We start from the raw sequence: 13972 nt of genomic DNA on the forward strand, positions 1-13972 counted from the left end.
CTGAAGAGCTGAGTGCTTTAGAGGGGTGGGGAAGCAGGTAGTTCCCCTCAGTGGTATTCCTTAAGGTTGAAAGGAGAGGGAGAGGCTAACAACCCACACCTGCAGATGTCAGAAGGGGTGTGGGGGGATACTATCAGTTCTTTTCTTCCAGAAAACTCCCATGGTAAGAGGGAGCAAGCTGGGTGTGTGGTGGTCAGGTGCCGTGGGAAGGCAGCTACAGCAGCACAGAGAGGGATTGGTGTGGCCAGCAGCACTGGGGTGGGGTCGGCAGTGCTAGTATCTTCACTAGTGAATGGTAAGAATGGCTAGAGAGGGGATGGGGAGCTAGGAATTAGTCACACCCTAGTGGCTCTCTGCAGAAAGGGCTGAGCTTTGGTAGTGCTCCCAGTCCTTTGTTTACACAGCTAAAGGGTATGGAGAACTTGGAGCCAATCTCAAGGTAATTTCTCTGCAGACCATAAAAGGGTCTGAAAACCTGGAGTCTATGTGGAAGATTAGTGGAGTTAACAGATCTGAGCTTCCAAAGTTGTTTTCCTTCCATTGTAAGCTCTGCATAATGCTGCTTCTACAGCTTATCCATCCTTGTTCTGCATTGCTCACAATGCTAGTCTGGTCCACCTGATTGACAGCTATGCCTCCCTCCCCTCTTGAGATCAGCAGCAAAGCCACTTCCTTTTCCATTCAGATCTTCCTGCAGATCCAGCTCTGGTGTTATGCCTATGGAAAACTAGTTGATGGCTAATGGAGCGTTTGAGTCATTAACATTTATATATTTAGCCACCTTGTCTGTATACATTGTATTTCTTCCTTCATCAGTTTAAAAAAAAACAAAACAAAACAGTAAGAGCTCTTCAAGGCTGGGACTATTCCTTTCTTTCATTTGGAAAATAATTAGCACACTGTGGGCAGTTACTGGAAAGAAATAATTCTGAGAGGTATATCAGAGCAGGGTTTGGTAGCAGCCTTTCTAGCTAAAGTCACAAAACATGTTCCATGCTAAGCATTGTTTTTCAAATGCTTGTAACTCTCCGAGAAGATCTCTTACCCTTAAGCCTTTCTATGCTTGATCTCTTGCTGCAGATGAATTTTCCAGCAAGGCCTGAGCCAAATCCCTTTAGCCACTTGACTAAAGGAGAGGGCAAAGAAAAAACAAATACTTTTCCTACTAAAGAAAAATGCAATCTTTTGTGACAAGAGAAACAGGTGAAAGTTGAAATGTGGCATGGCCTAGTCCTAAACAAAGACTTATAAAGCAGGGTCATGGTAGACTTATCCAACAACTGCAGCAGTTTGCACAGATGCATAACAAAATAAAACATCCAATAAAGCTTCTGTCAGGTGAGCCAGCCATATTCAATATTTATTGGAGCAAAGAACTTTCCCAGACTGCAGCCCCCTTACTGCGGCTTTAATTTCTTTCTGTGTTGGAAGGTGGAATTTCTGTTCCTGGTATCTGAACAGTGGAAGAAGGTGTGCCGTTTGTTTGTTATTTTTTTTTTAACACAAAAGGCCATGATTTAGAAAACCATTTATCATTTTGTCAAGATTACACATTTGTAGAATATGTAACAAGATTTCTAAGGAACAGATGTTTCACTTTTTATTAAAAATAGATATGACAAAAATACACATTCCAGTAAACAAGACTTTTCCAGTTGTCATGTGGAAGCAATAAGATGCTAACATGATCTATATACATAGATCCTTTCAATGGCTAATTAATTGTCTGATATTTTTGTAAGCACATCTCAGATAATTCTTTTTGAGAAACTTCCCTACAGGCAGAACTTTTAAGGTGGGCAATCATCATTTGCTCCAACAGCCATTTGAAGCCAATAGTCCAGGTTCCTAAAAACAACAAAATTGTACAAGTTCTCTCCTCCCTTTTGGAAACCATGTTCACTTTCTCTCCAGGAAACAGGGCTGTCTGCAAAGCCATGCACGGTTAAGGTCACCCACTGAGCCAATTTCGGTTCATCAAAATAGCAACTGGAAAAGAAAAATAAGTTAACTGCTAATTAGAACGGAACAATAAATTATGTTGAAGTACACCAGAATGGAATTAGAGACCCAACTACTTAACTGAAATGTATAACTAAGGAGTTAAAAATCACTCTTGGGTTTACTGAAATGTAGGAAACCCAGTAGTGTAATGAGTATCTTATTTGAAAACAAATGTTTTATATGAGAAATTCCAACTGCTGTCACACCATTTTAGAAGGTACATATGGAGAGCACAAAGGGTTGTAGTTTTCCTGCTGAGGCACTAGCATTCCTTCAGACCCTTAATATTGTCTTAAATTAAAATATTTATGAGACTGCTCAGTTTAAATATTTTAATGTTAACTGATTATGTAAAACTGAACGAAAAACAAAAAAAATGGCATCAAATGGCATTTCACAATGCAGAACTTCACCCCTGAAGATTTATATTGTATTATGTACTTTGACACATGTAACTGAGCTGTACTTTAATTAGAAATACTTTTTTTTAAATAAAACCAGCTTTTCTGAGCAGCCTCTGGCAGCCACCATATTGCAGGGAATTGGCATTATTTGTGCCTGGGATAATAGAACAATCCAATGTCAGAGTGGAAGACATATGGAAAGAAAATCTGGTGAACGGACTCTTTTTGTGGATTAGTACTGCGGCCATCAGAAGGGAACCAGACTACAAATCAAACTGATATTAATAAAGGCCAGGCATTGTCCAGTGGTCTTAAGACTGGGAGCCAGAACATCTGTGTTTTAATCAAAGCTCAGTGTGACTTGCTTTAGAAGTTGAAAATTTGGCTGTGAGTTGTCCAATATGACATACAGTGCGCCTGATTTTCAAAAATGCTGAGCTCCCACAGCTGCCATAACTTCAACAAGAGTTGTGGCTGCTTAACACTAAAAAAACAACAAACAACAAGACTAGAATATCTCAAAGTTGGGTCCCCCAAAGCTGAGGTAGTCAAAATCAGTTGTCACTGTTGATAATTTTGGCCTTAACCTCTTTGCTTCAGTTTCCCTGTATGTAATTGGGGATGATATCCTTTACTTACCTCTGTGGGGTGCTGAAGATTAATCTTTGTAAAACACTTTGAAGGGGAAAAGTATTAACATTGTAAATATGTTATAATAATGTACCTCTGATGGCCCTTACCATAGCTGTTCCAATAACTGAATTATCTTCTCTGGGAGTATAAAGCCAGTGATTGTGCACAAATAGGCTTGCTCCACTATTGTGCTGGGCTGAGGACAGCAATAGGTTGATAAGAAGCTAAAGGACTTGTTGTCTCTGAAAACAGAAATAATCTGGATGAAGTACACTGCAAATTTTCTACACCAACGCTACCATTTTCAGAGTTGTGCATCAACCATGAAGCACCTAAATACATATTTAGGCCTCTAAATAAACAGTCTGTTTTTCAGAAGTGCTGAGCACCGTGAAAAATCAAGTCACTTATTTAAGGTACCTAAAGACTGAAGTGCCTACTATCAAGCATCAAAGGTAGAAAATTATGGCTTATGGTTGTTTTTTTTAAATATTTAAGATCAAGGCAAGTTCAGATACTTACAAACCAACTTTGTTGCAAACGGCACCTAGCCATTCAAACAGTTCCTGCGCACTGCATGACTCTTCCAGCTTTCCATGCAGTTCATTACTATGGAACACTGGACACTGCAAATTTCTTAATGTGCTGAATGTTGTTTTTGGCTGATGGGCTTGTATTTGGTTTTTGGAAAAGTATGACATCAGTGTTGATCCTTCTGCACCTAACAACACAGGCCACAAAAAGTTGTTATAAAACTGCAACAACAAAGGAACAGTGAGTATCAAACTAAACTGAAACCTTTGCATGCATCTGTAAAGGAAAGATGTGTGAGATGCTCTATATGATGAACTGAAATTAAAACTGCTTACACGCTATTTATCTACCTGCGCCAGAGCCCTAGATTTTTTTATCTTCTCCTCTTTTCTTGGAAATGAAGTACAGTTTCAGATCCAGCAAGCTCTACAGAGAAACCTTATTGAGCCATATTTGTATAATTCAATTTGTCATTAGCAACAGTTAAGGCAAAATAAAAAATTAAACTCGTGTTACAGAACATCTTCAAGGATGAGTGTTTAATGTTTCCAAATAAATAGCCATAGGAAAGGAAAAATTATGCTTTTCCACTTGTTCTTTCTCTATAAGAATGCAAATGGAGAATCTGATCATCCCACTGAAATGTTAAACAGATTTGGAGGCTTAGATGACAGTTTATTACAAATAGAACATGATCACCTGAATATAGTTTATCACTAACATTATGTTTTGAGTCTGTCCTCTTTTCTCCCACACCATCTCTTCAAGATATATTAACAGACTCAAAAGCAAGATATCCAATTGGTAAAAGGCAATTTTTATAGTGTCCCTGCCTACACTTTGAGATCCTTGGATGAAAGGAGAAAAACAATACTAAGTCTCCTTCTGAAAAAGTCAGTGGCAGGCTGTTTCTGAAGAGATGTTCTATATAGGCCACCAACAAGAGAGCTTGTATTCTGCATGTCAGAGGAACAGCATAGAGCTGCTTGAAAAATGGCCACTTTTCCCCATGGAAAATTTCAATTTTTCAATAAAATTTCAAAACAAAAAACATTTATGTGGAAAACCAAAATATTTTGACTTGGAAATACTGCTGCAGTGCCTTGTGCTCTCATTCTCCTCTATAGGCCAGGCTTCCTGGTTGATGTTGGACAACTCCTATAATGTACCACAGTTTCCCCTTTTGGAGAGGGGAGACAGTGGATCATGGCAGATGAAGCCAGAACAAGGAGCCTGGCCTATAGAGGAAAATGGGGACATGAGGCAAACAAATTACATCTCCCCTGAGGCACCACTGCAGTACTTCCAAATCAAAATGTTTTGGTTGTTTGATGAAAAGAAAAAAAAAAACTGTGTCAAAAAATAGTTTCAATGGACATTTTTTAATCAGCCTTACAAAAGCGCAATAGCAGGCCATACAGTGGTTGTACATTAATTTCAAAATCAAACAGCAACTGCAGTTTTCTTCCTGACCAATTTTACTTCATGTCACTGCACCTTTGAGGTGCCATCAACAAGAGTTTGTTCTGCAAGTAACAAAATGCCACTATATTACAAGTTTACAACCCAAATAAGAATGATATCTAATTATTGGTGTATGCAGTGTTGTTGGTCCCAGGATATTAGAGAGACAACTTCGGTGAGGTAATATCTTTTACTGGACCAACTTCCGTTGGTGAGACAGACAAGCTTTCTAGCTTACACAGAACTCTTCACACAGCCCAGACCTGAGGAACAGCTCTTTGTAAGCTCAAAAGCTTGTCTCTCTCACCAGCAGAAGTTGGTTCAATAAAAGATATAACCTCACCCATCTAATTTTATGTCATCCATAGTTAATATTCTAATATTCTTCTAATATTACAGTTCATTCTTATTACCTTTGTTATGCCAGGACAGCAGGAAATCAAATTCTAAAGGTTTCTTCTCTTTCAAGGCCCAAAGCACTCTTTTATGTTTCTTACTATCAGGATCAAAGGCTGAGTCAGTCAAGTCAATGGTAATAACTGTGAAAGATGAAAGGGCAAATTTTACTCAACAGAGCTCAGCTTTAATATTCAGATTCTATAAGAATTATCAGAGAACTAGAAGACGTTGTCAACTACTTTTTATGGATACACTTTGTTTTTCCTTTTAAGTTAACCCTCCATGCCTTGTAGCACTCTCTCAAAATCTTAGTCATATAGCTGTTGCTCTCCATTTTGCACATGAAAATTTCTCTCTCTCTATTCTGATGTAGAAGATGTTACAACTGCTGCCTTTTGCTATCTTCTCTGCTTGTGTCTCAGCTTCACTGTGCAGAAATCAAGGGAAAGTTGTGGGATTTTGTTTGGTGGCTTTTTGTTTGTTTTTTTTTTTTTTAAGGTTAACTGCTTTCTAAAAACCAGCAATGAGCAGCTCACTTTTGTGAGGGAAATAAGAAAAGGGGGAGCTGTCATGCCAAAATAGTGGCTTTAAAAAAATACTAGCAACAGACCATTGGCATGTAAGAAAAAAGCTATAGCTTACAGTACCAGCAAAAGCCATACTTATGGCTTCAGCACTGTTTCCATTATGAGCCTGTTTTCCCACACCCATTGGTCCCAGTTCAAAGATGAATTTTGAAAAAAACTGAAGAAATTTTATTGAGCCATTTTTAAGTTTGATGAAATAGCATTATTTCCTATTTTGCTACCAGTTGTTTTTATGCAGATAACTTAAAATCAACAGCACTCTGAAAGTTCATCTTTGCTTGTAATTAGCTTTCAATATGTACGGCCCTTCTAGGTTTGTGTGGGGAGGATATGAACTAAGAGAGTTAGTGATTTGTAAAAAATCAGTCATAAACATGTCCACAGGATATCCACTAAGAACTGCAAATTTTCTTTACAGTGTGCAAGGCACGGAGGCTACTGAAAGGACAATTTGCCTGAGAAAGATTTTGTGTCACAAACACACAGAACAAAATCCAATCTCTCTCTCTCTCTCTCTCTCTCTCTCTCTCAACAAAAGGGGTCCCTCAAATGTAGTTTTTTTTTCTTTGCAGTTTCTGCAGCATTCTACAAGGTGTAAGCTTTCATTTAAAAAAAAAAGATTAGGGTTTTTCTTTTTCTGCTGTGAAGATACAGAGATTGCATACAGAATATAAAATGCAAAAATGCTCACATCCTACATTACTGCAATAAAAGGGATATGTAATAAAAATCAATCAAGAAATGCAGAAATTAAGTTCTTACAATATCAACAAAATATTAAATGTATATGTTCTATTTGTGCTTTTCTTGTTACTTGTGTAGTTTACATATTTCTCTCAATATGTGTATGGTGGTATGTACACAGGGAGAAAACATCTGAGAGATTAACCGAATTTAGAGGAATCAAAGCTTAAACTCAGATAGTTTGGTGTCCTATTAAGAACCTTTATAAATAGATATTACTATTAGAATAGGTGCTGTAAGTGTAAACAATACTTACTATATCTCATGACTTTTTTACCAGAATACTGAGATGGACGACCTTGTAGTCCAAGCTCCTCATACGTGTCCTTGTCTACTGATATAATTAGTTTTCCTATGAACAGAATGGATTTTTGTTAGTAGCAGTTATCTCTTCCATAGCTCTCTTTTAAGTCTTTGAGAGTATCATGCTGCATAAAGTTAAATCTGGATCACTAGGTGTTAGTAATGTAATCCAGGCTTCTTCAGTTCTAGTTAAATGGATCACAAAGAGTAATCCTGGAAAATCTTAACAGTAGATTATTGTTGGTTGTCAAAATATGTCTTATGAATTAGCATGAGTGAACCCTAAATAACATAATTCCTGAGTTGTGCAATTACCCTATGTAACTTTGCCATGTCACTTCTGTCACCCATATCTTCCCTCCTCCCAGCTATTCCCTAGTGTTTGTTATATTCATTTGTTGAATCTTGTGTTAGGCCCTGATTCTGCAAACACTCGCATATGCTTGAAGCTGTTGCTGTGCTTAAACTTATTGACTTCAATGGGCCTACTCAGGTGAGTGAAGTTAAGCACATACTTAAGTGTCTGAAGTTTGCAGCTTAGATTGAAAACACTTCAGTGCATTCACAGAGCCATCCTTTGCCGCTGTACAGCATTTAGCACAATGGAGCCCTTGATCCTGACTGGGGTCTTTGGACACTACCACAAAATAATAATATTGAGGGTCAAAAAGGACTGAACTGTGATATCACCCAGTGCCTAAATCATGGACTCCAGAATGGCTGTGAATATTATTTTGAAACATTTACACATTGCTAGCATCCAGAGACCACAATCAGGATCAGATTTCCATTGGGTTAGTGGCTGTATATACATACAAAAGATGATATCCCTGTTGCAAAGAGCTTACATGAAGAATTTCAGTTTACTTGTGCTCTGCCAAACGCTTGCTTTTTTTTTTTTTTTTGCACACAACTGGGTTATGACAATTAGCAAATGAGACCAAAATTAAAAGGATATGAAAAGATTTACATTTTTACTGTAATTGATGTAATATGTATTGTATAATATGTTGAAATCTCAAGATGTTTGGAAAACAGTGAAACAAAACAAAGCTCTCCATTACTCTCATATGTGAAATGCTTAATTATACTTTGAGAGAAGTATTACTCAGTACTTTTAAGTACTAAATATTTCATCATAGTATTTTGAGAAATATACTAAAACCACCTGATCCATATTTTTTAAGGGGGCAGCGTCAACTTAAAATGGTTTTGATTTTAGAGTTTGTAAGAAGCAGCCTTTAATAAAGTTTCAGACCAACAGAAAAGCTTGTTTTTTAATTTCAATGAAAACAGTTTTTACACAAACATTCCTCTACAACATTAGCAACCCAAGGTTTGCAGCACTGACCATTTAAAATAAGTAAAAGTGAAACTGACTTAATTGAGTTTACTGTCCATGATGTAAGAAATGAAATAAATTGCACAAATGAACAAAGAGTAACTTTCTTTTTTTTAATATTTCACTTGAATAATTACTAGTAAGTATAGGTAAAGAAATGTACTCATGATTTTTCCAGTTGACGGTACCCCTTTCAAAAACCCAAATAAAAACAAAACAATCAAAGGCCTTAGTCAATATCTGTGCATAATGAATAGTATGAATTCATACCAGTTGGTAGTAGAGCAGCAGCATTATCTTGATCAATTTTTGTGTTGTATGTAAGAGCATAGCATGAACCTTTAACACAAAGGAACAGTAAAATCTGAGGTTATACAGTTCTCAAAAAATATACTGCCAATATTTAAGTTAGACTCATCTCAAGATAAATAAATCAGTCAGTTGCTGTTTAGATCCTGCTTGATTTCTGCACTTCAAAGTAATTAGCCTTCTCCCACTATGGTACTTTCATGTTGCCTCTACAAATTTGACAATGACATTTTCAGGGTTTTATAACCCAGATGAAATTCATTCCAGGCCCAAAACTGAAACACTTTATTTCACCCAGGAAGTGATTCTTTTCACCAAATTAGAAAAAAATTTGGTCCAACCATTTTTCAGATATTGGGTCACATTGAAAAAAAAAAAAAGAGAACAATGTTGTTATTGTGGACATTTTTTCCCAGTCATATCCCACAACCACCTTCATCTTCTAAAATCAAGAGCCCAGTCCTGTAATCTTGGCACGAGTGGTCCCATTGCTTGAATAGGAACTGTTGGCACTAGTACTATTCAAGAGAATAAGAGCAGCAAGAAAGAGGATCCTAAATTTAGTAAGTAATTGTCCCTCCATCAAGGATTAACTACTTTCCTTTTAAATCAGCTCATTTGAAAAAATGCTTTGCTCCATGATTGAGTCCTCAGTGATAGGGAACTTTTTGGCATCAACAAAGTGGTGGATGTCCCTGGATGTCTGCCACCAACATGCCTTTTCTTCAGAGTGTTAAATATCAAAGGCAGGAGACAGGTTGTTCCATCTTTGATGTTCAAGATGGAAGAAACACCAGAGGGAGAAACCATTTCTATGTGCAGATTTACATGCCCTCTTTGGAACGTGCAGATTTTATTCATAATTACTATCTCTATAATGACATTTAACGAGAGACCCAAAACTTTCACAAGATGATTATAAACTATATGGAGAAGAATCACGTCACTAATATCTGAAATGCAGTTACCTCTAGGCTGGAAGATAGCTGCGATTTAACAACAACAGCAACATATCACTACAGTTCAGGACATAAAGCAAAGCATAAATCACATCCAATTGAAACTGCAAGGAGAATTCAGGTAGGCAGACTGTAATTACTCAGATGGGAACTGAGCTAGAGCACCAGGGCTAACCTTCCTTCATTCCATTCCTATAAAGGATGCCACAGGCCTGACACATATTCACCTATTGCTATTCCTGATAGGTCAGATCACCACAAACCTTAATAAGGCTTCTGATTCTAACATTTTGCTTCTCCCTTTCACCCATGTACAAACACACTTCAAAGTTTGATGCATCTTAGTGCAGTGGTTTTCAAACTTTTTTTTCTGGGGACCCAGTTGAAGAAAACTGTTGATGCTCGCAACCCAGGGCAGGGGGTTGGGGCACAGAAAGGGGTCAGGGCTCAGGGCTGGGGGTGCAGGCTCTGGGGTAGGGCTGGGCTCTGGGGGGACCTCAGGGCTGAGGCATGGGGTTGGGGCACGGGGTTGGGGCACGGGGTTACCTCCAGCAGCTCCCAGTCAGCAGCGTAGCTGGGGTGCAGAGGCAGGCTTCCCACTTGTCTTGGCACCGTGGACTGTGCTGTGCCCCAGAAGCAGCCAGCAACAAGTCTGGCTCCCAGGTAGAGGCACGCAAGTGGTTTCGCGTGATTCTCACCCACAGGCACCTATCCTCCCTCTCCCCCTCAGCTACCATTGGCCAGTTTCTGGCCAATGGGAGTATGGAGCTGGTGCTCGGGGTTGGGGCAGCATGCAGAGCCCCATGGCCCTCCTGCCTAGGAGATGAACCCGCTGCTGGCTCCTTCTGGGGCGCAGTGCGGTGTTGGAAAAGGTAGGCACTAGCCTGCCTTAGCTGGGAAGCACCACTGACGGGAATTTTAATGACTATCGGCAGTGCTGACCACAGCAAGGCGACCCAGTGCCTTACATGTCATGACCCAGTACTGGGTCACAACCCACAGTTTGAAAAACACTGCCATAGTGTATGTCTACACTACAAAAAAAAGGTGTGTTTTTAACTTGGATTACTTACCCTGTGGTAGTTAACTTGTGTTAAAATATCAGTGAAGATATAGCACTTGGCTTTTAAATTTGGTTAGCAGTTAGGCTCCTCTTCCTATAGATTTTAATTTGAGCCGCTAACCTGAGTAAAAGCCAAACTGCTGTGTCTTCATTGCTATTTTCACTCAAATTAGCTATTGCAGTTGGCTAATCCAAGTTAAGAACACTTTTTTTTGCACTGTAGACACACCCTAAATAACTGTTACCTCAAGCCCTGTAGGGCTAGAACATCATTCTGAAATCTTGGAATTACTGCTTTCAAATGTTTGACGCTTTGCTCTCTAGCTAGTGGTTTACGAGATCATTCCTGTTAAGAATTATGTGGGGAAAGCTGTTGTAAAGATAAACACTGTCAGGAGCAGTGTATATTTTCAGGCATTTGTCCAAGAACTCTAATAAGGAAGAGAATAAACTGATCTGAGTGTACTACAGGATTCTCTTTGTTAAGTTTTCTCAGCCTTAAAAAAACAAACAAACAAACCCAGTGACCTTGCTCTCTCCCCACATTTTCTGTCCATCCTCTACCATTTCTTCTACCACTAACCTTTCTCCTCTGCACTATAACAGGTATAATAGCCTATTTACTAGGGACCAGAGAGAATAGTGATGCAGGCTTCTCTATTTGTTCTTCTCTTTCAAATGCCAAGAATGTCACAGTACAACAAACTAATAGGGAAAAAAAAGCACTTTTTACTATTCCAGGAAGCACTGGCAAGACATTTGGTTTAATTCATATTCACTGTATGTATTTTTAGCTCCCCCTTACCTTTCTTCACAAATGTATTGATAAATTCATGCGTAACCAATTCATGAAGGGATAAATTCTTCACCAAATAATACTCTCCAATGTCTGTGATAACACTTTTCAGTGCTTCTGGAAGAATTCCACATTCAGGAATCAAAAATGACACCTATTCAGACCATATTTGTAATGCAAATTAGATCTCATATATAAACATAGATAATAGAAATTACAAAACAGGGCTGAAGAAAATAAATAAGCAAACAAAAATTCAGCTCCTCAAAGAGCAGCATATAAAATTAAAGAGCTAAAAGTATCTGTAGATGGGTGAGTGCCCCAAATAGCAAGAGGTGAATTCAGCACATAACTGATTTTAAGCCAGCCCTACCCCAGATGCCCTTGAGTTTCACAATTACCAAACCTTATTTTTAGGACTTGGTTCTCTATTTTGCATAGTTCATACACAGTACAGTGCCATTTAAAGCACTACAGAAAGGGATACTATTGCACAGCATGGTTTTGAAAAGGGTATGGTTTTAAGATAAAATAAAGGTTAGTTTAAAATCTGTTCTGAATGCTTTTTACCTCTGCTATTTGGGGCATTTACCTTATAATGGGTTAAATCTGTCCTTAGTTATGCCCATGCACGAATGGAAATTAGGGTAGGATTTGGTCCATTTTTAAAACGAATACATTCCATGATGCAACACACAGATTTACACACACACCCCCTCTCGCCCCCAAAATAAAGCCAGCTTGATCCATAAAAACTCAGATGAGATCAGGTACATTCAATGTAGTTTGGCTATTCTCCCAAATTCAAGCAGATTAGGGCCTAATGTGTTTCTTATGGGAATGAACTAAGCCGGCTCTCAATGCTACACAAGACAATCAAAGGAGGAGGTGCTGCTGCAGCTGTCTTCCTTGTGACCAATGGTTAGAGCACTCACAGGATGAGGGAGACCTAGATTCAAAATTCCCCCTCCTACCAGGATTTAACAGGGGTTTCCCACTTCTCAGGCAAATGCTTTAACCACTGATAATGGGATAATCTGATACACCGCTTCCTCAATCTCTCATGCTGAAGCTGTTTCACTGCAGCTAAATGAAAGAGTCAATGGAGCAGGCGGGACTGGATGCTGGGTCTTCCACCTCCTGGGTGAGTGCTCTAACCACTGGGCTAAAAGTTACAACCAAACACTAGATTTTGAATAGGATCCGATCTGGTAAGCAGACTCTGAGCACACCTACTGGATCGAGCGCCACCAGTAAGTTAGGCAGGTGAACACCTATCTTCCCCCATTCATAAATTGCTCTGGAGCTTAGGCAGGAGACAGGATTCCAGACAGTTAGAGCAAGGCAGCAGTGCACAGGCCCAGAGGCAGAAACGTAAGTAGCTATGAATTTTTTCCCTGAAAATTTAGGTGCTGAGTGAGATTAGATGCCTACATGGTTCGGCTGGAGTTTTGTGAATTGCATTAGAGCCTAAAACTGGGACTTAGGTGCCAAACTCTGATGTTTAGATGTCTACATACCTTTGTGCATATAGTCCTCAGCTACTAAGGTGATGAACATAGTATAAGAACCCATACAGAATAGAATATAGAGGAGCTGGGAATAGACTGAGTCTGACATGGCAGCACTGAGCTGCCCTTCGGAAGAGAGTGAGATAGACCTTGTTGACAATAACACAAAAGTAGTGGTTTGGAAAAGGAAGGGGGTGAGACTTGGGAGACGTGTATTCTTGAGAATTCCTGAGCCTCAGTTTAAATGTTTTATCCATTAATTTCCTAATCAGGGTGTGATGCTTCTGTTGGGGTACCCAGAACTATACGCCACCTTGTTGTTACCCCCTCTCAGATCCAGCAAGCGAGAGCTTTGCTGCTGCTAAGGAACGTGTCAGAGGCCTGGCACACCAGCTTTTCTTCTTCACCAGCAAATGCTACAGGATTCTGCCAGTCCGAAACTGGCTTTGCATGTAATAACCAGTGAACCCCAATTCCCAAGTTCCACAGAGACATCTCTTTGCCGTATCCAGTCCCTCTCACTGGACACTCCCAGAAATTATCAAGTTTGCTGCCTACAAAAAAGACTGCATGCATATTAGCCTGTTACGTCAGCTGAAGATTCACTCTCCAATTTAATACACAGCACTGACGTGGTTTTGTAATAAAACAAAAATAAGTTAAAGAATAAATTTAAGTGATAATAAATAAAAATAAAAACACAGGTATGGTTACAAGTGAAACAAAACAAAACTAAATATGCTTTATTGTGGCAAACAATTTCAGAAAGTTCCCTTTTCTAAGCAGGTTTCTAACCTATAGTCAGTTTCCAGCTACTGTTGCCTTCTAGGCCAAGAGAGCTTTCACAGGCTTGGAGGACACTGAACCCTAAGTTCCCTCAGTGACGGATGACTCAAATCTCTCTGTTTCCCTTATATTAC

At 39.1% G+C, this 13972-nt stretch overlaps 1 protein-coding gene across 3 annotated transcripts in view; it reads right to left on the reverse strand.

The window, feature by feature from the left end:
• Positions 1 to 1574: 1574 nt before the first annotated feature.
• The window catches only part of RPP40 (ribonuclease P/MRP subunit p40), a 46243-nt gene continuing 33845 nt past the window's right edge, over positions 1575 to 13972 (reverse strand). For 2 of the 3 annotated variants that reach the window (XM_050940203.1, XM_050940202.1), the window contains 7 exons: positions 11551 to 11695; positions 8685 to 8753; positions 7026 to 7121; positions 5453 to 5578; positions 3564 to 3762; positions 3149 to 3283; positions 1575 to 1989 (listed from right to left, as the gene is read on the reverse strand). In XM_050940203.1, coding sequence (XP_050796160.1) covers positions 1791 to 1989; positions 3149 to 3283; positions 3564 to 3762; positions 5453 to 5578; positions 7026 to 7121; positions 8685 to 8753; positions 11551 to 11695 — 969 coding nt within the window. In that variant the 3' untranslated portion in view covers positions 1575 to 1790. The remainder of the gene's footprint in view (positions 1990 to 3148; positions 3284 to 3563; positions 3763 to 5452; positions 5579 to 7025; positions 7122 to 8684; positions 8754 to 11550; positions 11696 to 13972) is intronic. The other variant, XM_050940204.1, reaches the window with a different exon arrangement.

Source organism: Gopherus flavomarginatus, chromosome 2 (assembly GCF_025201925.1).
Source record: "Gopherus flavomarginatus isolate rGopFla2 chromosome 2, rGopFla2.mat.asm, whole genome shotgun sequence".
Classification (NCBI taxonomy): domain Eukaryota; kingdom Metazoa; phylum Chordata; order Testudines; family Testudinidae; genus Gopherus; species Gopherus flavomarginatus.